The 26,374-nt window shown below is 31.4% G+C and overlaps 3 protein-coding genes across 3 annotated transcripts; 2 read left to right on the forward strand and 1 right to left on the reverse strand.

The window, feature by feature from the left end:
* The first annotated feature begins 3,469 nt into the window (after positions 1 to 3,469).
* LOC113395495 (trypsin, alkaline A-like) lies at positions 3,470 to 8,312 on the forward strand. The gene is made up of 4 exons (XM_064218365.1): positions 3,470 to 3,503; positions 6,182 to 6,380; positions 7,558 to 7,813; positions 8,004 to 8,312. The coding sequence occupies exons 1-4, from the start codon at positions 3,470 to 3,472 to the stop codon at positions 8,310 to 8,312; spliced, it is 798 nt and encodes a 265-aa protein (XP_064074435.1).
* Positions 8,313 to 8,948: 636 nt separating this feature from the next.
* Positions 8,949 to 15,537, forward strand: LOC113395610 (N-acetylglucosamine-6-sulfatase-like). Its single transcript, XM_026633245.2, has 10 exons — positions 8,949 to 9,134; positions 10,581 to 10,831; positions 10,908 to 10,967; positions 11,364 to 11,564; positions 12,243 to 12,395; positions 12,629 to 12,796; positions 12,955 to 13,156; positions 13,726 to 14,036; positions 14,474 to 14,590; positions 14,808 to 15,537. Exons 2-10 carry the CDS (start codon positions 10,715 to 10,717, stop codon positions 14,979 to 14,981), a joined length of 1,503 nt encoding a protein of 500 aa, XP_026489030.2. The 5' UTR covers positions 8,949 to 9,134; positions 10,581 to 10,714; the 3' UTR covers positions 14,982 to 15,537.
* On the reverse strand, positions 15,527 to 25,869 carry LOC113395606 (DNA cross-link repair 1A protein-like). Its single transcript, XM_026633237.2, has 12 exons — positions 25,695 to 25,869; positions 24,768 to 24,845; positions 23,070 to 24,279; positions 22,844 to 22,984; positions 22,662 to 22,773; positions 21,917 to 22,060; positions 21,180 to 21,325; positions 20,715 to 20,881; positions 20,188 to 20,308; positions 19,287 to 19,402; positions 18,421 to 18,536; positions 15,527 to 15,650 (listed from the first exon to the last, which is right to left on the reverse strand). The coding sequence occupies exons 1-11, from the start codon at positions 25,782 to 25,784 to the stop codon at positions 18,429 to 18,431; spliced, it is 2,433 nt and encodes an 810-aa protein (XP_026489022.2). The 5' UTR covers positions 25,785 to 25,869; the 3' UTR covers positions 15,527 to 15,650; positions 18,421 to 18,428.
* Positions 25,870 to 26,374: the final 505 nt, after the last annotated feature.

Raw genomic sequence — 26,374 nt, forward strand, 5'->3', positions numbered from 1 at the left:
AAGAGGTAACAGACAGAGTTACTCTGGAATTTATATTATTAGTATAGATTCCATAATGTAACAAAATGAAGGGTTTTATTTACCACAAAAATATATTATTGTCTTTTTAGAAAAATAAATAAAAGCCAGTCTTTAAAAATGTATTTAATTATTCATTATTAATATATATTTTTACCGGACATGTTACTTAACCTTTTCATTTCAAACTATGCGTCGTTATAGTTCGTCTCGGTAATTTATGTACTAGTATTCAGTTGTGCAATAAGATTTTCTTGTGACAGTAACGTACTTAAAGTTACATAGGCTTGGCCTGCACCAAAGAGCTTTGAGCCAATTATGGTCGACAGACTACCCTGCCTATTCAATATACAGTACAAGCCCAGCATAACATTCTTGATACATTTGCAATATTTTTGACATAGCAAACTCAAGTGCGGCAGTCATGCCATAGCGTAACTTAGAACGGACTATCATAAATAAATACATATACAAAATTTCATGTCTATATTGAAGAGATACATAATCTAGAGTTATCCAATCCTGGGTGTAGAATCAGGTAATACTTACCATAATAAATCTACTGTCATTATTAGCGAACCATGATGCAAAATTTCAGATCAATTGGAAGTGGTTCTAATTCAGCTTTCAAGTAAAATAAAAGCGTTGAAAAAATATAGACCTGTATTTACAAACTATACTTTGAGGACTCACAGTGCACCCGATCGTATAGGGTCGGCAAATTCTATGAAACCCGAGGCGCATATTAAGGGGACATTTATGTTAGGTAAAGTAACTAAGTAGTATATTATGCAACGCATAGTGTTGGTGGAAAACATCTCAATGACATATGTACGATATAATATAATTTTTTTTATACAATCCGGGTAGGCTATATATATGACTCCACTCCACCTGGTGGTAAGTGGTAGTGGAGCCCAAACGCGAAGACGGCCAGTACAGTCGGCGAGAATGAACTGCACTTGTCGTCCTCGCCATGCCGTCCGCAAGATGCCTCTTCACGCCTCGTTTGAAGGCACCCAGGTTATAAGAGGAGAGGAACACGTGTGCTGGTAGAGTTCCTTTTATTGGCGGTGCGACAAAGAAAAGAGTTGCCAAATTACTTCGTGCCCCATTGTATCGATGACACAGTGAGGCGATGACATCGCGAGCCAGCACGCGTAGATTTGTGAAGGAAAGGGGAAACAGGAATTAGAGAGAACAATTCCTCAGAGCACTCACCGTGATACAATCGAATTTCGGGGACAGTGGTGTCGGAACTTAAAAATATTTATGAACACTCGTTCTACGTACAGAATGTAATTGTGAAGAAAATTACGATGCGCATATTATTGTGACACGAAATACCATGGAAAAAATAGTAGGTGTTTAGTCATTCTCTCTTAAATAAAGATTATTATTGTGGCTACAGTGGTGGATACATATATCAATTTTTAATCATAATTTTACATTCTGTAACTTATGAAGTTATTTTTCATGTTCTAAAATATTTATTTCGCGTTATAGCAATAATTTCTCCCCTTGCATTCTTAAGTCAGGTACCTCCTCAGCGTGTCTTTCGTATCATCGTGTCATGAATACTCACCCGTTTTTTTCTGTCATCTAATTCAACATCCTACAAAACTTAAAATCAATAAAATATACGTTTTTTAACAATAATGAGTTTCATTATAATAATTATTCAACCTCGCAATGGTTTTAACTTGTGCATGGCTTTTATTAACTTACTCTCAATTATCGTGCATTACGAATAGAATATATACGTCATACGTGTAATATTGATATTACACTACTTAAACAATAATATTACCTGGTTGTTAAGGAAACAGCCAACGAGGCAAATTTCGCGCGCGTTGTGACAAAATGTGAAAAAGTAGGTACCTACTAAGACAAAAAAAAGTAAAATTAATTATTTTTGCCAAATTACTGCAAATTGCTTCTAAGCATCAAATTTAGTAGGTATAGCCTGAAAGTAGGAAAAAAGTTAAACAAACATTGAATTTACGTATTTCATACGATTTGTTAAAATCTCAACTATATTGTGCACTACTAATAGTTCTTGATTAATATATCTTTATTTATAATTCAACACTGGAATAGTGTTACTTACCAAATGATATTCACTTTAATTTTGGAAGTGAAGTTTGATAACAGCTTCGTCGACATACTAAACGCCATTTTTTCAAAAATCCATAATGAATATCGTAAGATCAAGCTGACATCGCGTCAATTCAAGGTCAAATCTTCTTATAATTAACAGTGTAAGCCGATTTTTGTTAGTGGTTATGGAACGGTAGCTGCACATAAAAACTCGGTTATTTTGAAGAGCTCCGGGCGTAGATGTGCAGAAAAATAAAAAGGATTTTTGATTGCAATTTACTAAATTGTTACAATTTAACAAAGAATTCATTTTAGAGAGCGGAGAAAAGTTACTGGTCGGTTAGAAAGCGGTACTACGGCTGTATAATAAAAAAAAACGTAAACAAATTAAAGTAAATTGTTATCGACAAACTCCAATTCTAACTCAAACTTAAATTCCTTTATTCAACTTAAAAGCATTACACTTACTTATTGATGGTCAAATTAAACACTACCACCTGCACTACCAAACTGAACTAATGTATACTATTTGATATTAAAAATTTTATTTAAATAAGGTTTCATCATTTTGGCGCCAAATGGAGATGAGTGAGTAAAATCTGTCATAGGTTCCGAAATTCCTAAAAAAACTTTTGTATAAACGCGAAGATTCACGGAGGACCCACTAGTGCTGCTTATTTGACTTTTGTCCTCTTGTGGTTGGAATAAGCTATAGTTAGTTATAATGCCGAAATTAAAAAGAAATATATTTTTGCTTGTCATATTTGATAGTAGATCGCATAATAAATAAATGCAATTTCAAGCCAGGTTCCATCCTAATCCCTTAGACTATTATACATTAGTACAAACGCACACAAACGCTTAACTAAACTGGAGTGTAAAATAAGAAAATTAGTAATCATCCTAAAAAAGGTTTTACTGATATTCTAAAAAAAATAGTTTATTTGTGTTCTAAACAAGTAAATGCAGATTTTTCCTACATACATATAATAACTACTTCGCTTTCATTTTTTTATACTCGAGAATTAATGTAAAAAAAATCCATACGATAAATATGTAATGGTTTTTCCATTCAAATCATTATTTTGTTTTAGATGCCACAGATAAACAATTTATCATTCTCATGTTACTATATTATTAAAACTACAGAGTATAAAAAATATAATTAATTGATTGTAGCTGTGCGCCATTATTCTTTTACTTATTAATTATATACAATTTAACTGTCATTAACGTGGTATCATCAATTTAATAAAGTAACCTGTGCTTTTTATATACACAACTAAATATGAAAGAAAAAAACAATTTTTATATTAAAGCAAGAACTTCGTCCTCTTGACCGATTATAGACATGACGGCCACTCTTAACAGGAGACTGGTTATCTGTGAGTAGAACCAGATTTAGGGAAGCGCAACTGGGGTAACTGCCCTGGGACCTCCACAAGAGAGATTCCGACGAGTTTATAATTTTAATCTAATATTATATACTTAGATATCTAGATATAGTCAAATATAATATTATTAATAACTGTTTTCAAATATACAAAAAGTAACCATATTATTGTCAGGCCTGTTTGACAGAAAGAAATATCTTCAAATTAATTTATACAATAATAATTAGGGGCTCTACTATATGTTGTAAGGCCTGCAGACACCAATCAGGCTCTGTCTGTGAGTAAACATATAGTCTGCATATTACCTATCGTACGATACGAAGTATTGTTATGTTCCGGTTTGAAGAATGAGTGGGCCAGTTTAGCGCAATGATGATGCACATCTTACTGCGCCTGAATGATGGTGACTACTTATGATGGACCAATAGGCTGTTCACCTACCTAATATAAATGGAAGAGTGTTAGCAAACACAAGTCTACTCCTTATTCATTTACTCCAATAGGACAGTTAATCAGCCTCGATAGGAATAGTTAGTTTAAGTGCAATAGCTTTAAGGGTTTCTGATGGACATGGGACTTGCGAGTGTCAACTTCAAGATTCCGTGATGTTAAGTGCTTTTATAAATTTTATTTTTAAGCAGAGACACCTATCATTCTTTTTACTAACTCGATCCTTGATTTCATGGTACAGTTATAATAACGACATTGCTTTAAAATCGTGTTATGTCAAACGGTTTAAATACGGCCTAATTTTCTTATAACGATGATTAATGCACATAAAACTTACTATAATTGCTAGGCACTCATATTTAATTCGTGGTATAGACCGATTCACCTGATTTGAGACTTTAGATTTTTATTAGAATATAATTTATAAAATCGGGATCTACAGAATCATATAAATTGTGACCTACCAATTTATGGAATAATTTAATTTCAACAATATTATTAGAAAATTTATAAAAAATATCCGCTTTTTAAAATATGTCTACAAGTGTATATAACTGCAAGTGCCTATAATAAAATAAAATTTTTTGGCTTGACTTGGTGGTAGCACTTTTTGTAAGCCCGTCTGTGTAAGTACCAACCACTTATCACATATTTTTCTGTTTCAGTTTGTAGGGCGAGTAAGCCTAACTACGAACATAATGAACATAACATCTTAGTTCCCAAGGTTAGTGGTGCATTGGCGATCTAAGGGTAATTAATATTTCTTTGTTCATGTTCCAATGCTTAGGTAGTGACTACTTACCATCAGTAGTACCATTTACCAGTCTCCCCTCGTAATATAAATTTAAAAAAGTGTACCGTGCAGATCGCTTTGCGAATTGCAAAGAGTTTTCTTATTTAGAGCTATTTAAACATCTCCAAAAATACTAGTCACCACGCAAAAAAAAAACGGTTATGTATATGGTATTTATTTTAATAGAGATTAATGCTGTATGGCAAATTGTAACTAAATTTATCGTTTGTTTTATCAGACTTTCATACCCTTTTTTTCATACCTTAAAATTTTCAATGTAAAATTTGTATATAATACAGAGACACCCAGTAGTTCAATCTCTTATAATAGAAGCCTAAAATCTGTTCCAAGACATAATTAAAAGACATTACTATTTTGTTAATAATATTTCTTTATATATATTTTTAATAAAATAATAAATACATCCTCAATCTATTGTGTTGTTTCAAATAATAATCCGAACCAATAAACAAAAATGTATAACGCGACTAGTAATACTTGATATATAAGAACATATAGTTTTAGTACAGTGGAAATGATCAAGATTCTCACATTACGCTACATAATGATCTTCCTATACAGTTAGAAAAGTTTACGCTACCTCTGCTTAATGAAAGTTATATAGCATTTGAATCATCAGTCTAAAGAACTCTAGCAAAGTGCACTAACATTCCGCGAAATAAACTACCATTTAATGTCGTAGGCTCTGGTTTAGAGTACTGACTAAAACCTTGTTTTAGTTATAAAATGTGGTTTCACAAAGTGAGATTATTTTTGTTTTTAATTTATTTTATAGAAGGTAAGTGCAGAAATATGAAATCCTACAAAATCCTTATTTGAAATTAATTTAAAACATGCCAAAATGGCCTAGTGTCTACAGTTGAACAGGCACCAAGCACCAAATAAGCACAACTAAATTTTCAAGTGATTAATTTGTGTTTATAATTAAACTTGTGCTCGGTAGTGAAGGCAAATATCCTGAAAAACCTGCATGTGTCGGATAAATCTTCCACATGCGTATTCAGTATTCATCAATGCGCATTGGGATACCGTAGTGCAAAGAGATCCTAACCTTCTTCTAGAAAAGAGAGGGGTCTTAGCCCTGAGCGGGACATTTAATTTTAACTTTTCTTACGAGATTTAATGAGAAGCATCTTTATACCTAGACTTTTGGAGGATATATTAAGGCTTAGTAAATTAGGCTCTAACGGCTTTACCTGTAATTTTTTTTTATGAATTTTTAAGGGGGTGTGCATCCCCTTAACAAACTGTGTGACTTAAACAATGCTCTCTTCTTCTTCCGAATATCAAATCAATGATGTCACAAAGAGATAAATCTGAGTTAACTGTGTGGCCATCGATTAAGTAGATCCAAAAAGAACAACACTAAAACTTCTAGGTCTTATACTTTCCGTTATTATTCTAGTTAATGCACATTACAACTTCTTGCGAGTGCTAAACGGGACACCGACTACTATACAAAGGTATCCTGTCCTCGCTCAACTTTTGCTGGACGTGTGGGGCACACAGGATTACATACAGCATTGCGCTGGTGTGATACTTACATCGCGTCATGTGATATCTACAGCGCATTGTTTCCAATATAATCAGGACACAGGTAGAAAGTGAGTGATTCTAATATTATTGTTGATTATAAAAATATACGACAAGAACATGAAATTCACGCTTGTCACGTCAAAAGCCTAAATTCGTAATGTAATCAAATACATCTTATTGTATAATTTCCATGTTCATATATTTACTTAAAAGTATTTTTTTATTAGGCATTATAAACAAATACTTCTTATCATATTTTATGTTATGAATATATTAAATTAGTTAAGTAGAACAGTTGTCTATGACAATATCATATTTTCTTTGGTTAAATGGTTTGTAATATTTGACAGTATGCCAGAAGGCTATGTATGAGTAGGGTTTATGCCAGAGGGCTGTGTAATAATAGTAAGTATATTGTGTAATTATTAACTATACAAGACAATAACATCAACCATAACAAATCAATTTATTAGTATAAATGAATAATTATCATACATCTACATATACGTACACGAAGTATATATTATAACAAAATTTAAATCACAATATACATGAGTATTGTAAACCAAATTTAAAAAAATATGATGAAGTTGTATGTTATATTTTGTTCCTGAAAGATTTAAGTATGAATAACATAAGTAAAAACATATAAATTCAAAATCAATGAACGTAAAACATAGATTTACTCGTTATAAAGAGATCTTAACCAATTTTTCCAAATTGTAGTTTTTTTTAATGATTTGATTATTGGGATAATTGAATCTTAGGTAGTGAAAACTAAAGATAGTTTTAAATGTGTTATATAGAAATTTATATAGAAAAACATGTTATTTTATTTATAATTCTTTATTTGTTCTTAATTTGTACATATTGAAATTTGTAAATTCCAACTTATAAATGTAAATGGATCATTAATCAAAAATCAATAATAAAATAAAAATTACATAAAATCTTAGATGACCCAGTAGAAAACAAGGATCACAAGGATTTTAATCGGGGCAAGCCGCTTAGTTTTTAATTATACTTATAATTTGTATTTATTTAGAAGTACATGTAATTCATCTTATGACTGGCGTTGAAGGACAACATCGAGAGTGTGTATACCACAACTTGATCAGCGTGGTGGAATAACCCCCAATACTTTCTACGAGAAAAGACGGTTTCCCAGCAGTGAGACATATGTGGGCTGTAATTTTGTTATAAAATAAAATTTATCTCTCAAGCTAATTCATAAAAACATTCTAGCTACTCATTTCCTCAATACTGGCGAATCCGTGTTGGTTCAACATATCGAACGAGGGGAGGTGTGCTGCATAAAATTAAAACAATTGCGACTCACTACGGCTTTGACAGGCAATATTACACCAATGATATAGCCGTAGTTGTTGTGGCTAAAAGATTTACCATTGGCAATTTGGTCAGTCAGGCTACAATTATTAAGCCAAAAAGTGAACTTATGCCGAATTCTGTCTGCACTTTGGTTGGATGGGGATCAACTGAGGTTAGCAAACTGATTATTTAATATCGAATCCAAAATCAGAATTAAACATTTCGTAAACTGTATTAAAACATTAATGTTTTAGACAAATAAAGAAAATTAAAAATATGTTTACTATCCTTCCTAACATAAATGTCTTCCGCTAATTATAAATATTCTATTTGTAGGCATACGTTTGTTTTTACTTTTTCAGAAAAATGGTCAACAACCAGATCAGCTTCAGAGGACCATGATGTTCGTAATAGATCAAGAAGACTGCAAGGCACGGTATCAAACAGTCGGTGCTATAATCGCAGACTCAATGATGTGTGCTGGACGAACGGATATTGATGGTGTTGACGGATGTTTTGGTGATTCAGGCGGACCTTTGCTTTACAAAGGCGTCGTAGTCGGTCTCGTATCATTCGGCTACGCTTGTGGTCTCAGATATTATCCTGGAGTTTATACAAAAGTGTCACATTATACGAATTGGATCATTAGTACAATATCCACTAATAAATAATTTATTAAATTCTACCTGGACAAATTATCAAACTTATTACGCCTGCTTTTTATTTACTTGGCTTTATCCTACAACCAAGCAGTAAAATTTAGTATTATTGTGTTACATTTTCAAGGATGAGTGAACCAGTGTAATTACAGGCACAAGGAATATAACATCCCAATTTTCAAGGTTGGTGGCGCTATGGTTATCTAAGAAGTGGTTAAAATTTCATACGGCGGGCGCCAATGACTAGGGGCAGTTGTGACCACTAAACATCACATGGAGAATGTGATGACCATTTACTAGTCCGCCAACCAATGCCATAAAAAAGCTTATCTTACGTTTCAGTTTTATGACTTGTGGACTAAGCAGTAAAATATCATGGAAATTGAAAAAACATAAAAATTAAAAAATATATATAGATCTCGTAAATAAAACGTAAAACAAATATTTTTGTAAAAATGTATTGCCTGTTTTACTAATTTTTATTAAGCATATATTTATTAATAATATTTTTAATGTCAACTATAACATACTTTGCACGAATTAATTGGATTGCTACTATTACCATCTCAGTTTCCAATTATTACTAATGCCCATAGATAATATAATAAATAGATGAATAATCTGTAATCTGTCAAGTGTCAACTTCAACCGTCAAATAGACAACGGCATTGCGTTTCGAGTGTACTTATGTTAAAAATTTTATTTTTTCTCGTATAATAAAATTATAAGTTATTTCAAAGAAATATTCAATATTAGTCTATTCTTATAATATATAATGGGTAAACAAGGTTTCGTTGCCATAATTAAAGATTTTTATTACGACCCTTTCAAATGGTAAGTAGCCATAACCTCGAAAATGAAATGCGTAAATCCATGTTATGTATTGATCCACTGCCATATAATGTTCAACAATATCCAAAGTTTGCTCGATATTTATTCTCAAATGATAAGTATTATTTACATTTAAAAAATGTATATCCTAGCTAACCTTTATAGATATTTATGTGATTTTATTATTTTTTGTGACGTTTTTTTAAACATTGGATCTGAAATCACAGAGCCTTATCCTTTAAATCAATAAGGTTTTAGCATGGAAAGTGAATTTTGGATTTAATTATTTGTTATTATATTTTATATATTGCATTTATTACACTAACAAAATCAATATTTTTGTAACACTGACTATATTTTTTTAGAATTAAAACTATAAAAAGTTTGACTTCATATATATTTGTCATACTGTCATCAGTATTACTATAATAATTATAAAAGATGAAAATCAGAAGATGTCTCAGATAATAACTTAATAAAAATATTGTGTAATTGTCATTTATATAATCCTTTATTTAAGTGGCATGTTGTAAATATTGAAAGTACCTAATAATGTTATACACATAGTGATCTCCACAATTTTGTTTTGGTAAATAGATGATAAAAGTTTTTTAACTATTGCCACGGTACTGTTGTATACTTACTGAGCACAAATATCTTTCATATCTTTAGGCACAATATTGTCCTTTTAAATGCATTAGATGATTTTATAAATTGATATCAATAACTTTTTTTATATGTTTGTTGATAATTAAAACACTTAACTCATGTTATTATGTGTACAAATAAAGTATAATGTATTTTTTTCCTTCTGGTAACACTAAAATAATTCTTAAAAATATTATGATTAAAAATTATGGTTCAGTTATAAATGTAAAATATGCTTATAATAATAAAGAGTAATTATTACATTCCAGTTTTAGTATGGTTTCACACAAATTATTTTCTATTATTGAAGATATTTTTATACTACTATATGGTACAAATATCACACAGAACAAAACCCATCTTTGAAAACTGAGTGCCCTCTGAATTATCAAAACCAGATAATAATATATAATAATTACATACCTCAATTTATTTAATAAAAACAATTGTTAATCAATTTTAGCACTGTTAAGTCACACACACAAACACAACATATTGTATATATTGGGTAGTCAAGTAAAGTTATTATTTATTTTTCCTATACCTACAATTCATCATACATAAAAAAAAATTAATTGCAGTCTAAAATAAGGAAAAATAAACAAAAACTCTTTTACAACCATCTAGAATATATCTTGCCATTTAATTCAATATTTATTTTTAATTCTCTCTCCAATGCTTTTATACATTGGTACCTATCATGTATTTTATTAAACAAAGCTATTTATAAATTTATGTAAACTGTGATAAGCAAACAGTCTTTGATTATAAAGTTTATTGATCTGACATATTATCTTTCAGGTCACTTGTGAAGAGTGTCGGATTTTTCGCATTTGGTGTCGCCATCGCGAGCGAGTGCACTGGCCTTGAAGTGATGCCCGCCGTTCCACAATAGTCAAATTAACCATACAAAAAATTAGAAAAATAACGTTAAAATGCTAAATTATTTACTAATAACGTTATGCCTAGCACATGTTGCTGTGTGCCAAGATCATAATCCTAATATTGTCGTTATTTTAACCGACGATCAAGATGTCGTGTTGGGTGGCATGGTTAGTAAAAGTGTTAAAATGAAATGAAAATAAATAGTTTATTAAAATGAACTGTCGTTTTATTTAAATTTTTCAGAATCCAATGAAGAATGTCCATCGCTTCATTGGAAATGAAGGGACGACTTTTACGAATTCCGTAAGTATAAAAAAAAATAATTTTATCATAACGAGAATATATCAAAATTTATTAAATATTATTTGAACTTACGTTATTAGTAACGTTGTAATGAATAATTTTAATATTATTTGGAGAAGCTTTAAATTAAATTTTCCTTAAAACTTATATCAACAGCTTAAAATGGTTATTTCTTAGCAAAAGCAAATGTGCTTCTTCAACATAATAAATAGGATTTAATAATATGTATAAAGTATGAATTAGTACAAAAAATATACTAATATTTCTGATTTCGAATTGTATATGGAGTATGTTGTAATTATATGTTTGCTGTTGTCACAACAAAACCTAGCACTTGATTTTTACAACAATAACCAATACAAGTGAAGATAAAATAACATATAACATTTATTATAGTTTGTCACGTCTCCGATATGTTGCCCAAGTCGAGCCAGTTTCCTCTCCGGCCTTCACGTGCACAACCACATGACCTGGAACAACAGTGTCAGTGGTGGCTGTTACAGTCGCACCTGGAGAAAACTCGAAACTCGGACCTTTGCTACCGCTCTGAAAGATTCTGGATATAATACGTTCTACGCTGGGAAATATTTAAATGAGGTACACATACAGAAGTATATAATATTAATCTACATAAATAAGCTTGAGAGTTTGTACATTTGAACAATTTTAAGTTAAATTTACCTAACTGCCGTTTTGATTTAAACTAGTTTCATTCGATAGCCTGTTTTTATTTTGACTATATAACTTCACGAAGCAGAGCAATAAAATAAACGTCAAAGAGGATTATATACGACCAAAGTATTTTTTTTTTATTCAAATATTACTATTGTACAAATTAAAATTACTTTTCATTTGTGTTTTCTAATTAATTCAAATCAAACGACTGCTGCCCAGTGAGCCGGAAGGCCCAGTGGTTAGAAAAGCCAAACCCAGGCAAGCTTCAATGAATTTTCATGTGCTTAATTTGTGTTTATAATTCATGGAAAACATCGTTAGGAAACCTGCATGTGTCTAATTTCAACGAAATTCAATCACATGTGAATCCACCAACCCGCATTGGAGTGGTGGAATATGCTGCTAATCTTCTCCTCAAAGGGAGAGGTGGCCTTAGCCCAGCAGTGGGAAATTTACAGGTTGTTACTATTACAAAAAGACGGCAAAAACAAATTAATTTAAACCAAAAGAAATGAATATCAATTTAAATAATTTATTTCGACAACATTGTATAAGAACCTACATTTTAATAAAATATTTAATATAATTTTTATTTCTTAGTATGGTGTCCATGCGACTGGCGGTCCCGAACAAATCCCACCGGGATGGAGCGAGTGGCACGGCTTAGTTGGCAACTCCGTCTATTACAACTACACCATATCAAATAATGGCGTTCCTACATATTCCCCTGATCTATACCTCACCGATATAATTGTAAGTTTTTTTGCCATTCATTATTTATTTTTAGGTTATTTTTGGGGTCTTTATTGACTATGGTAAATAACATATAAGTATATCTTTTCCATACTGATTATCATTTTAAAGATCTTTATCTTATTTTTAGTAAGCAGTTTTATTTTGTAAATACAGATGTATTTATGTGAACTCTCACTATGAAAAGGTTCTTGTATGAAAAATTATACCTTAAATCTTTCTAATTATTTCAGCGAGACTTAAGCTTGAACTTCATAGAAAATCAGACAGAGTCGCAGCCTTTCCTCATGGTGCTGGCGCCCCCCGCACCCCACCAGCCCTTCACTCCTGCCCCGAGACACCAGGGTGTCTTCAGCAACGTCACCACTGTCAGACACCCAAACTTCAATATTGCTGTCAATGTAAGTTTCTTCAATTAAATCCAAATTAATCAATCAAGTAAGATATCAAGAAACCTACCAGCAAAATGTAAACTGTTATCGTATGGTGGACCAGATTAGGCGCAACTTAAAGATGCAACTGAGAAATAGTATTTACTAATACACTTTAAAATATTCAGGATAAACACTGGCTCCTGTCAATGCCTCCTGCACCATTGCCCGCTGAGATGATACCAGACCTGGACAAAGTATATCGAAGCCGATGGGAGAGTCTCTTAGCTGTTGATGAAATGGTCGCAGATGTTGTCGAAGCTTTAGATTCCAACTCCCTCTTGACCAACACCTACTTAATATATACGTCGGACAATGGATACCACATTGGTGAGATATTTGTATCAATTCAAATCTTTATAGTATACGAGGAGATAAAACTTTTATGCTTGCAATTTAACTCCAATTAGTTTTATTTTAACTTTAAATATAGTATAATTATCATTATTGAGTAAGTTTAGAGTTTGATCTTGTTCAGTTACTATTTAAAATGTATACTGATTATTGCTACAGAGTAATAGTTCGTACTCTAACACAGCCTTCTTGCGTACTGTCTACATAATCTAATCAGATACAATAAGATTTAAACATAGACAATTATACTACTATTTTATTAAGACGTAATATTCGTAATAAAGTAATAATTTTTTTTTTTTAATTTAGAAAGTAAAATTTTTTGCTCAAATAATTTAAAAAATACAAATAATAATATTAAAAAATTACATTTGTGAGAATTCAAAGTTATTTTAAAAGAATATAGAGCCATATGGAATGTATTTATCTTGTAATTGATACTTCATAGCTCCTAGTAGCTATTGAGGAGTTAGTTTCGGTTCATTTGGTTCGAACAGATAACATCCAATCAAAATATTTATTAATTAAGTAATTTACATTTTCAGGACAATTTTCTCAAGTTTACGACAAGAGGCAACCATATGAGACTGATATTAGAGTACCACTCCTCATAAGAGGTCCTAAAGTACAAAAAAATGTTACCAATGACCAACCAGTCTTGAACATAGACTTAGCGCCAACGATAATGGAGCTAGCTGGTCTATTACCACCAAAGAGTTTAGATGGAAAACCTATAAACTTTGATTCTTTGAATAAGGACTTCGAGCGGAATATGCTCGTTGAATATTATGGGGAAGGGAGGGACGGTACCGTGGATCCGAGCTGTCCTTGGAAATATGATAGCGATAATCTTGCAGTGAGTAATAATTTCCCATTAACTGACACAAAATCTTTATAAGTTAGTTAAAAATGAACATTATACGATTTTTTTTAATTGTTAAATAATAGTGTTTTAAATATAACTCCTCGGTTTCCTTGAAATAGTTACAACTATTTTTATATGCATTTTTATTTTTGTGTGCAATTCCTTAAAACTCACTTCTAAGGAATTGCGAGCGGACTGGTAGCTTCACTTAATATAGTTTGTTAAGTGACGGTTCAAAAGTGCTTGTAAAAGCCTACTTATATAAAGTATATTTTGATTTTGATTGATTATGATTTTCACCAAACATTGGTATCAGTTTTAACACACACACACTATGATAACACAGAGTAGGCAATTTCCCTTCAGCGAAGACGGAACTTTCTTCCAAAAGCTATTTATGAATAAAAAAAATGTATAATTATTTACAGCAATGTTACCCGGAATACGATTGCAAATGTCAAGATTCTAAAAACAATACATTCGCCTGTTTGCGACACATATCAAACCGAATAAACAAGAAATATTGCAGTTTCGCTGATTCGGAGGTGCGATTCTTCTTCTTAATTACCTCTTCTCATTCAAACCAAAAAAAAAATATCTGTCTGTCTGACACGAGCATCTATCCCAGATTTTTTTATATATTACTAATATATAGTTCAAAGCAGCCAGAGAAAACTAAATTAAAGTATCAAAGTTATTAATTGTAGCAACGCTAACTAAAAATACAATTGTATTATTATATATATGAATATTTTTTTTCAGAATTTCACAGAAATGTATGACATAGACAACGATCCTTATGAACTGACGAACATTATAGACAAAGAGTTACCCTCAGTGAAACATTGGTACAAGCTAATGTTGTCACAAATGATTACCTGCAAGGGATACAGCAACTGTGACAACCCGCTTCAACAACCCAGAATATATGGATAAGCTACTAACATATATCTACAATATTCTATAGACCAACGGTAATAGTGACACTCCAGCTCATTATGATCCAGAATACAAATGTGCATTTCTAATGAATTGATCTTTTACTCTTGGATTATATTTTATTATTCTGATTAATTAGTTACCTTTAAAGGAAAAAAACGTAGATTAGCTGAGTAGGTATCGACTAACATTTATTAAATCATATATTTAAACGTGATGTATTACTGTGATGTGAATTGGGAGTGAGCCAAAGTAATAAGGACTGACACCTTAGAACGCATATAGTTTAGGGCATTATTTGAAAAGCCAAACCGTAGTTACACTGGGCTCTCTATTTTGAGGCCCCATCAAAGTATAGATTGACCTCAGGTTATATGTCTAGATAATATGTAACATATTCAATTGTAAAAAATAAACTATATAAATAATAATGTTTCTAAAGTAATTCAGCAGAATTGCATGGCTTATATGTTATTATAATTAATAGTGATAAAATTTTAGTAAGTTCAGATTATTAAATATTATTAAAAATAATAAATATATTAGACGGACACAGAGACTTTTATTTAAATCACAAATAAATGTCATATAAAATATAATATAAAAAAATAAATATCAAAACAACATCACAGTCAATAAGTCAACTTAAGAATATTTTAATTGTACCTGAAATGAAACATTCAACAAATCAATTTAACACATTTATGAGTGACAGACATTCGGTCTCATACCAGGCGGCCACTAATACACTATTTCTAATGTTGTCACTATAAAAAAAAAATACTTTGGCACTGCAAGTCACTGTAAAAATAATTCCTTGACTACCGATTAATTATAGCCACATTACCCGTAAATAGCTCAATGGTTTACTAACCGCATTTCTGTGAAATTCGTAGGTAGTTTGATCATTTGGATTATTTCCCAACACTTTCAAATAGGTATTGAATAGAGTTGCCAGCGTAGTATGAACAATACGTGCCTCGTAAGTATGTGTCTTATAACGCTTAATTTATTTCTTCAATCATGTATTGTTAGCATTTTATTTTATATATTGTAATTGGTTTAAATACTTCTCGACTTTTAGCAACAAAAACATTTCATTTATTTAAATTATGGCACATTAATTAGAAACAAAATCACAGAAAAATACTTACTAAAATTACATTGTTGTGTATGTGACGTCACGTTGTAAATAAAATCGACAATATGCAAAATCACTTATGACTATAAAATGACAGTACATGAAATTTGTGGTCAGAGAGCTGACGGGATATTCAATATATGATTTGTTCATGTGTCCCATATAAAGAACGATTAATTTTCAGATCACTATGAATCAATTTAGTCTAATTCAGATCTATCGTCACATTTTCGAGTTACAGCACCTCAAATTTGTAACAATGAGAAAAGTGCTAAATTATTTACTCATGTTAGCCTCTGGAGCTAATGGCCAAATCAGCCAAGAAAGGAATAAAATCCATGAGCCAGATATAACATGATGCCTCATGGAAGCAACATCCTGACAAACATTTCAAGCGCATGTAGTGTTTGCCACCTTAGTATGCCCCTTATTTCATGCAAGTGCACTATTTTGAATCACAAATAAAATTATATATATAATTATCACTATTGAGTTCGTAATCCTGTTTAGTTACTGTGTACACTTTACACTATTTATTGATTAATAGTAGCAGAGTCCCCAAACAATGTCAAATATAATATATAATCAGATACAATGATATTTAGCCATAGACAATTTTACAACTTTTTATCAAAATGATATATTCTTAAAAACAAGAGTCAAGAGCCGGCTGAATGACAGTCTCTACGATCTTATGTCGTATTCAAAAGGATTTTAAACACCAACGTCAGAAGGACACATGGGCAAATAACCTTCGGGCCCCTTTATTACAAATTCGAAGTGCCGTGACAATGCAACGCTACCATACAACAAACGCTACAAGTGCTAAAAGTTTCCAATGGCACATTTAGCACTATTAATAATGTTTGCCACGTGACCAAATCATAGAGATTTTTTTCTCGCCAGCTCCCTGATATAAATAATTTGTTGCAAACGATTATTTTTTAAAAAATGAACATGGTAATATATTTTTTTTACTCTCTCTTTTATATACGAAATATTATGAAATACAAATGCATTTAGAGTTTGTCTTTGACAATAGCTGTGCTTTAAAGACTAATTATTATCACTAATTATATCTATTGTATATGTCAATATACATTCGACTAATTACATACAGATAATACCATGATAGTCTAAAGCTCGGTTACTATATTTAAGATATGATTTGTTTTCCTTTAGAATTAGAATTTAGAATTTTTGTCTACCAGGTATATGCAATTTTATTTATTTATTTAGTAATATATGTCATCTGATATGTCATAAATATATGTTATTTATTGCTTTCTAATCCGTAAAGAGCGAACTTATAGTAGCTTCTGAATTACATATACAAATCTACTATCCGTTAGCAGAATGAATCTTCTTGAATATGGTAACCGAGCAGCAAAGGGCCATGTTCAAGCACCCCGGGCGCGTTTTAAATTTTAAGCGCTGGTGTAATCATTTCCCTTCGAATTTCAAAACCAGGAAAATGCGTTCCGTTATCCAAACTAATATGAATAACTTCCACAGAGTTTTTATTCAAAATCAACAATTGAATTTTTCAATTTCAGATATATTTATTGAGAAAACATGGTTACCATACCATTAACGTAACACTATATTTAGCTGCATACAGCGCTCCGGACGATTGCTCTATCATGGCACTAAGGGAGCGTCCACAGACTCACGTATCAGTAAGGGAGGCACTGGACTGAAAGCTATACTCAAATTCATCAGAATATTCGCGATTTTGAATAGTATAAACTTAAAGTATAACTTTGTATTAGACTTGGTCTTGAGGTGGACACTTCCTTATAATGAAAAAGTATGAGTTTAACTAAATAGCTATAAATAACGGTAACTACAATCGAGAATAAAGTGCGCTTTAGCACAAACTATACTAGGCTAAAAGGGCTGCCATCTATCCAAATATAACCGACCTGTCTTTTTTTTTGCGGTAACCCTGGTAATCTCGATAGTATCAAGTCTGACAGTTTAAATCGATCGTCGATTTAAAAATATTTCGTACACAATTACGTCAAAACAATTTCCGATTTTAACGCAAATTTTATTTTTGTTCGACGTACATTCATTTCAATGCTCAAGAAAAACTATGTTTTATTTTTAACAAACGATCATAAAATAACGACACTGAATGCGATTTTAAAACCATTTTTTTTTTAAGATGGCATCCCCGAGTCTTGTCGAAAATATAACTCTAATTTGTGCATTCGAACCAGCACATACACAGCCATTTCTAATATATTATATACATATATATTGTACATTTTCAATGATACGATTACTGACCTAAATATTTAAGTGACGGCGGGAACTTGCTGTTGGTTCTGTATAGTGAAATAATCCGTTAATTTGCTCTGACAATGAATATCTTCTTTGCTTATCAACGGACACGGGAAATATTTCTGCAATAAAAAAAAAACAATAAAAATGGCTCATATAATAAAACGCTTAAAGAGTTTTAAACAAAATTAAGAAACTAGCTTATGTCCGCGATCTCGTATCTTTTTGAGCAATAGGTACAGTCAGCAAGAGAAAGACATGCTCAAAAATATTTTTGAGTAAATTTCAAGGAAGGTTTAGTTTGTTACATAAAATAATTTGTGAGAATCTTAAACAAATAAACATTATAAAGTAAAATATGAAAATAATTTAAAATTTAATTATTCCTCCCAAAAGTTTCCTCTCCTGGGTTTCTTTCGCCAGTTCTTCTCAGGTCAGGGTGTTTCCTTTTCCGAACCGGTGGTAGTGTTTAATTTGACTATCAATAAGGAAGTATAATGCTTCTATATTGAATAAAAGAATTTGAGTTTGAGTTTAAAAAGTTCTAAATTATTATATTAGACACTATCTATCTAATGCAACTCATCCGAAGCCGAGACGCGAGAGGCAACGGGTAAAATTCATAAAGTGTTACTAATTCGAAATGAAATGGGAGGGCCATTACCCTCTCTGAATTGCGTTTAAAATTTGTTAAATAAACCATGTTTGAAATTTGATATGAAGCAAGCTTGAAGGAGGGAAAGTCATAGGCAGAGTACCTAATATCTGAAACCTGCGACCGCACATCACAACTAAACCCCCCCCCCCCCGAACACGTTTAAAAACTAGTATAAGTATTATAAGTATTTATTATAAGTGTTATAACAACTAACCTGCACAGCTTTTATACCCCCGGATATATAGACAGTCGGAATAACTTGCTTCGGCTTAAGGAATTTGACAAAACGAATCAATTCCGAGAAGCTAGAGTGTTCACTGTACGGTATACCTGAAACAAATTAGCAGAATATTTTATCACGAGTCTATGAATGATCACAGACCAATTAAATGTCAGCATTATTTTATATTCCAAAACTAATTCAATTTTTATTTTATAACGCAGAATAAAACCCTATATGGCTATATATTCAATTTAGTTTTCAAATTAAGTGAGTTTGTTTTTTAATTTGTAAGACATTCAATATTTAAAAAAAAATCACATTAGGTCATTAGCAATCTGAAAATCATTTTTTTTATTAATTATAATTATAGTACTTCTGTCCATGATAAATGTTTGACTTTGAGTTATTGTGAGATCCTACGTTAATAAAGTATATTTAGATTTAGACGTCTTGACTACTCGACAAATTATCATCACACAATAAGGCTAACACCCGCCACCTGCCGCACTTACACACGAGCCAAACTGCGGGTGGAACCTAGTACTTAAATAAAGTATATTTTATTTTTGGGAATTTAAATTCTTATTATATATGATATGGGGTTAGATGCACGGGCAAGTGGGCCACCTGATGGGAGGTAGTCACCACCGCGCATCGACGCTGGAAAAAATATTAACCATGAACATTAAGAACTTCCCTTATGCCTGTAGTTACACTAGCTCACTCACCATCGAACCGGAACACAATAACACAAAGTCCGATACTTTGTTGGTTGTTGGCGGTAAAATATATGTTAAGTGAGTGGCACGTAACAGGACGCGCTAGGTCAAAGCCCTACCACTGATAGAACATGATTTAATATAATTTAAATTAAGAAATTAAAAATAATCACCATGTATAGTGACCGAGTCTTTTTCAACGGATGGACTCTTGCCGTTTTCCCAGCCACTTGGTTTAAATGCCACAACCTCACTGAATGCTCCCTTCAGATTAGCCAGATAACTTCGCATTTTCTGTAATTATACATACATTAAAACCTAAACTGTTAATAGTTTTGGTAAGTAATTTAGATTTTAGACGACTTCAATTAATTTCGTTATATATAACATTTTATTATCTTAAATATATATTAGTGTATAATAGATACATATATATAATATATATATTTATATATGTATTAGTGTGTAAATATTTGTATGTAAGCTTACGACTGCACCGCTTACCTCGATGGTTTTAAAAAATCTCTCTCAGATTGGGTTGTCTGGAAGAGATGGCTAAATAGCCATAAGTCCGCCCATTGTACATACATATAATTGGTTATATTTTTGTTTTGAGTATTATTGCCATTTTTTTTATCGTTTCCACTCTAATAAGGCATCTAATAACATAAATAAATCGGTATTTTTTTTAGTGACTTACCTCATGAGTCAAATCCCGCATTGGCACGACATGCAGCTGACACGACTGGGGGGGTACGAGGCTAAAACTGCGACCTTCAACCGTCTGCAGCACGAGGTCCTTCTCGGGACACGCCCACACAGTGCAGCCCACTCGACGTGCCATGCCGTGGAAGAACTTCTCTTTTCCTACAAATATCAGTAAACATCGTTTTATCAATAAAATATATATAAGATTATGTTAAAAAAACTACCGAATTATTTATCGTTTGATAGAAAATAAAATTCAATATTATTAACGCTTTCAGGGACAGTATACTAAACAATAATTATTGGGTCCCTATCCAATTAATTATTAATATTTAATTTCAAAATGGAAATGATCAATTGAAGAGAAATCGAAGAACTCAAGTACATTAATAAACCATATGGTTTAGGTCAAAATATTCGATAAATTTGATGTTAGAGCAAGACAAAAAATTCTTACCGATGGTGTATGTGCCACAGACTATGAGTACGGAAGAAAACTTCTTCCCGACCTTTTCGAGCGCTGTTTTCTTCTCACGAAGCAGATTTAATGCCATCTCTAAGCTTTGATCTTGTTTTGGAAAATCGTAACGTGGATTGCAATATCTAATAAAAACATTTATTTGCGTATTAAGTTTAATAATGTGAACATTTAGAATATTAAAGATATCCTTATTAAAAAGTTTCATACTTAAGTCAGTAGAATATTACGGATAAGTTACTTTAAATGGGTCTAACGCCCTTAACGACCTTTTTTGGCTACGGCGAAGATTGATAAGCAAGACAAGCCAAATGAGCACATATTATTGTGTGCATCGCACAAATACAAATCCCTCATATCCGGAGGCTTTGTGTTTTCGGATGTACAGGAATATAAACACAGCCAATAACTCTTTATTTGCTCGACCATGAATTTAACTGAGACTTGTTGAATAAATACACGATACATTGAAAAAATACATTTGTCAGGTGATACTAATTGAGTAGATATTTCAATTAATACACATAAACATAACTTTTATAATTGTTTTAAAATCAGTTTAATACAGACGTAACCGTTTCACCGGGAAACCCCCGAGAGAGTTCTTAGCACTGACGCCTAAAGCCGTCTAATTATATTCAATTTTGTTGCTTAGAAAAATAATATACAAATATACTTATAGCATATCTTAAGTAAAAATATTTAACACAACTTACGTAGTGTCAAGATAAATTGTGTGTACGTCTTTATTCCAAAATACTGGATAAGATTCCATGACATCAGAGGCACGGAAATCACCGGTGTGAAGAATACTCTTTCCATTTGGCAACGTAAACACGAACATGAGTGCACCGGGACAGCTGAAACGTTTAAAATATATATATATAATACTGACTGAATCTGGTTTTCGCTCAACAATTTCACTTGGAATTAAGTTTGTGACGAAAATGGTTCAAGAACGAGAAGATTTACCCCCAAAATAGCAAAAGGTAAAAACTAAAACGTTTGTCCGTTCTTGGGACTCAAGTTTGATTCGTACAAAATTTCATCAAATTAGACAGACAGACAAACATATCTACATTTTCGAATTTATAATAACCAGCGATATACCATACCAGTGATATACTATATACCAACGTAACCGCTCCGTCCCTAGGCTCCCACCACAAAGCAAATTTATTTCTCCCCCAAATCTCGACTGGCATTAGTACGTTAAATCAAACAATAATTTTCTTCAAGTTTATAATTTTAGTATTTATAAAGAAAATACTAATCTCAATTTTGAAAATCTTAATAGTGATTAGTTTGTAATAACGGTGGCTGTACTACAATAGAACAAGGACACAAAATCAAAATAGATATTACAACTCCATATACGTTGTTTTTGTGTCAAGTTTCAAAGCGGAAGATTAAAAAATATGAACAAAAAACACAAAGGCAACGAAAACAAAAAAATCTTACTGGTTCGCGTCGATCGCTGTCACCTCCACGCCATCGATTACAATCGTCTCATCGAGGTTTATAATATGAACACGTTTAAAACTCACTCCTAGACGCAAAACGCATAAATCCGCTAAAAATAATACGCAAATTAGAACAAAATCATTAATTCCACAAATAAAACAACAGTTATAAACACTCACCCGTTATTTTGGAACAAAATAACATTTTGTTGAAATTTCTGTTTAGTCCCATATAGTGGTCAGAATGAAAATGAGTTAAGAAATAATGTTTAATGTTTGGAATTTCTCCATAAGAAAATGCATCAACGGCAAAATGTGTCCCTGTTAACAAACATGGAAATATCAAAATTTTGGTTCATTCCACATGTGCCCATCTTCCAATTACATCAAGAAAGTTCATCATCACCTGTTACTATTTTATGGTAGGGAATGTTACGCGCAACAGCTGATGTCTTATTCGACTTAGACTTAACTGGAAGCGTGAATTGAATGGAATCTATATTTCTCCTAGGTGACAAAGACCCCGCACTATCCTTTTTAGATCTCGACGAGGAAGCCCGTTGTGCTTCAGAAATTGATGACTTCACCTCCCGCTTCGGAGATGGTGATCGTGGCAATGAAATTCGTGGAGATCTTGACGGTTCAGGACATTGCTTATGTGATGTCCGTCCAATTAAATCTGCAACCACTGAATTCCTGTTCATTTCCTGCGCATCGTTACGACCTAGTTTCTTAGCATGACAAACACTTGCAGGAGCATCATTACCCAATGAGTCAGAATCTTTCACAGGAACCACGGGCTCTATTTTCGAAATGTTATTACTTTTTAAATAAGTGTCTATAGACTGCTGCTTCAAATGTTCATTTTTAACATGTTTCCCATGCTTAATAACAGACACATAAGAAGGTTTTTGTTTCGAGTTAATGTAATTATCGGTATCAATAATTTTCCGTTTCACTAATTTATAATTTGGTGGTTGGACTATAATGTGTGTAAGTTTCTCAATGGCATTTGTGTTCAAAATAAGAATTTTCGTATTCTCAGGTTTTTCTTCTGTGCCTGTCACTTTTTGTTTTTTAATTTCTAAGTTGACAGAGACTGCTTTTCGTTTTGATGTATTAAGTAAAGAGTCATTCATATTTATATCACTATTTATTGTGTCTTCGGATAACTCCGATCCTTCTAAAATTTCACAGTCTACATCTATGTCTGTTTTATTATGTGCTAATACTATATTTTTTATGTGACTTTTTTTTGTTTTTATATCAACATTATCACAATTCGAAACAGAGAAAGAAAGAGATATTACTGGTTTCTCATGTACGTCATAAATAATAGTTTTATCACTATCAATACTTTTCTCTCTGTGTAATTCAGGCGTTGATGGAATTGATAATACACAAATGTTTTTAGTACCGGTATTTTTATTAGGGACTTCTAACTTTAAAGGAAAACTACTAAGAGAAAAAACATCGTTTATACTGTTTATGTCTTCTATAGCTGAAAATCCTAATGAATTTACATCAGAAATATTTTTCTGTTGCCCTACATTGTGTACAAAAGTTGGGTAACAATTTATTTTGTTTCTTAAATTTTCTTTATCAAGACTATAATCCTGTAAACAAAAATTTCATATTACAATTATTAGTAACAACCAATACTATAGAGATAATATTAAGAAAAGTTAGAATGGCTTGTCTAGTAAAGTAGGTAGCTTTATTAACTGGCTTTCAATGTTGCAACAGAATGACATTGTAGGGAATTGTTATTATTTATTTCAGTGTCAATGTCTATTAGGAGTATATACCAGTTACTATCAGATGGCCCATTGGAACATTTAGCTCTATAGTTTAAATAAAAGGATAATAACAATTATACTCTAATTGGGCCAAAAGTTTAAACAAAGAACAATATAAAAATTACTACCTGGTTAAGATTAGTGTCATTAGAGTTTTTCACTGTGCTTTTGTTAATAGTTGGCTCAATTATCAAATGATTTCGACCAACAAATACTGGAGATTAAAATGAAATTTTGCCATTTGAGTCAACTGTTGGCAAAATCACAGTTTGGCAATAAAAAATTGTTAAATCTATTTATTTTACCTGGTTTATACTGTTGTTGACATTTATGTTTGTATTGTTTCGTTTTAGTGTCAAAGATGAACGACTAACTGTTGAATTCTAAAATGAAAGTAATCAAATATTAATAATCTGTACTAATATTATAAATGCAAAAGTAACCCGTTCTGTTACCTCTTCACACTGAAACCGTTGAACCGATTTAGATGAAATTTGATATGGAGATAGTTTGAGGCAAGGGCAAAGACATAGGCTACTTGATTTAATAAAATCCTCAAGGGTTTAAAGGGGTTAGAGATATGTATGCTATACGTAAAGTTTTAGCAATTTTACTGAGAATACTGCAGGTTCAGCAAGTATGTTTATATAGTTTTATATTTCATGAAGTAAAATTAATGTAAAAAAAAAAAATTCATTACAAATGGAGACTTTTATGTAATGTCTTACTGAAATAATACTAATAATGAAAATAGTCTCAAGTTGCTTGTTTAAAATGAAGTTTTACACATTTGTACCACCCAAAAAGGACTTTACCCAGCTTTTACCTACCAGTCTTATATTTACCATTTTTACAGAGATTATTATATATTTAGTTATTTATTTTATGACTTTTATACTGTTCTTACGAATTGTATGTTAGGATAACTTTTTTTAATTTAATTTAAAATACATTTCATAGCATAAGTAGACATTTTAGATAGACATAATTTATTGCTTGTATATAAAGCCTTTAATTTTTTTTAATGGAAATACAAATTAATACATTTTACATAACAATTAAATGATATATTCAATTGAATGAGGTATGTGTGTTTTACTTAACTATTAACAAAATATATATTTTTTTATTCAACTTGCGCATATTATGTGCCTTATTAATACCTTTGTACCTTTTTAATAGAAAAATATTATTATCTACTATTATTATAATATAAATTAAATAAAAAATACCTGAGTAAGTGATATATCCTTGTTGAATATTTTGACCGCTCTTGGATTTAAAATGGAAGGCAAATAAGTATTAATATCATCATTATTCATTTTCCATTGTACTAAATATTTATTGTTATGTAAGAAATAAAGTAATTCTAAAAAAATAATTGTTTAGTACAATTAATTTAATCGATATAGTACATCTAGTTATTGATAATGATATTGATAACTGCTAAGTATATGAAGTATATAGTCTATAAATATTTTTAAAAAATATATAAATAATAAGTATTGAATAGTAAATACGTCATATACTATTGACACATGACAGTTGACAATTGAAATGATACCGCGGCGCTAAATGCTTTAAATCCACCTGCTTGTCGCGATTAATGACACTATTTCGCGAAATGTTCGACGAATATTCGTGTAGTTGAGGAACCACTTCCATTCTACTTAGTACATGCAAAGATGGCATGTTTACTTTCGTAAAGTCTATATTTAAAATTTGAAGTAAGTGTATACTTACTCTTCAATGCAGATTTTAATATATTAAAACGGCAACACTGACAAATCCACGCGAGAGAAGTATGATATACCTATTAAGATTTTTATAAACTTAAGAGCGTAGTTTGTAAGCGTGGGAATTTATTTTAGAACACACACATAGGTACTTTCTAATAATACAGTTGCATTGT

This window comes from Vanessa tameamea, chromosome 21, assembly GCF_037043105.1.
Source record: "Vanessa tameamea isolate UH-Manoa-2023 chromosome 21, ilVanTame1 primary haplotype, whole genome shotgun sequence".
NCBI lineage: Eukaryota > Metazoa > Arthropoda > Insecta > Lepidoptera > Nymphalidae > Vanessa > Vanessa tameamea.

Coding starts and splice junctions, on each gene's coding strand:
- LOC113395610 (XM_026633245.2), top strand. CDS start 10,715: ATGCTAAATTATTTACTAATAACGTTATGCCTAGCACATGTTGCTGTG. Junction 10,832..10,907: donor ATGTCGTGTTGGGTGGCATG/GTTAGTAAAAGT, acceptor TAAATTTTTCAG/AATCCAATGAAGAATGTCCA. Junction 14,591..14,807: donor GCAGTTTCGCTGATTCGGAG/GTGCGATTCTTC, acceptor ATTTTTTTTCAG/AATTTCACAGAAATGTATGA.
- LOC113395606 (XM_026633237.2), bottom strand. CDS start 25,784: ATGAATAATGATGATATTAATACTTATTTGCCTTCCATTTTAAATCCA. Junction 20,309..20,714: donor TGCGGGATTTGACTCATGAG/GTAAGTCACTAA, acceptor GTATAATTACAG/AAAATGCGAAGTTATCTGGC. Junction 19,403..20,187: donor AGACTCGGTCACTATACATG/GTGATTATTTTT, acceptor AATTTGTTTCAG/GTATACCGTACAGTGAACAC.
- LOC113395495 (XM_064218365.1), top strand. CDS start 3,470: ATGACGGCCACTCTTAACAGGAGACTGGTTATCT. Junction 6,381..7,557: donor AATCAGGACACAGGTAGAAA/GTGAGTGATTCT, acceptor AAAACATTCTAG/CTACTCATTTCCTCAATACT. Junction 7,814..8,003: donor TTGGATGGGGATCAACTGAG/GTTAGCAAACTG, acceptor TTACTTTTTCAG/AAAAATGGTCAACAACCAGA.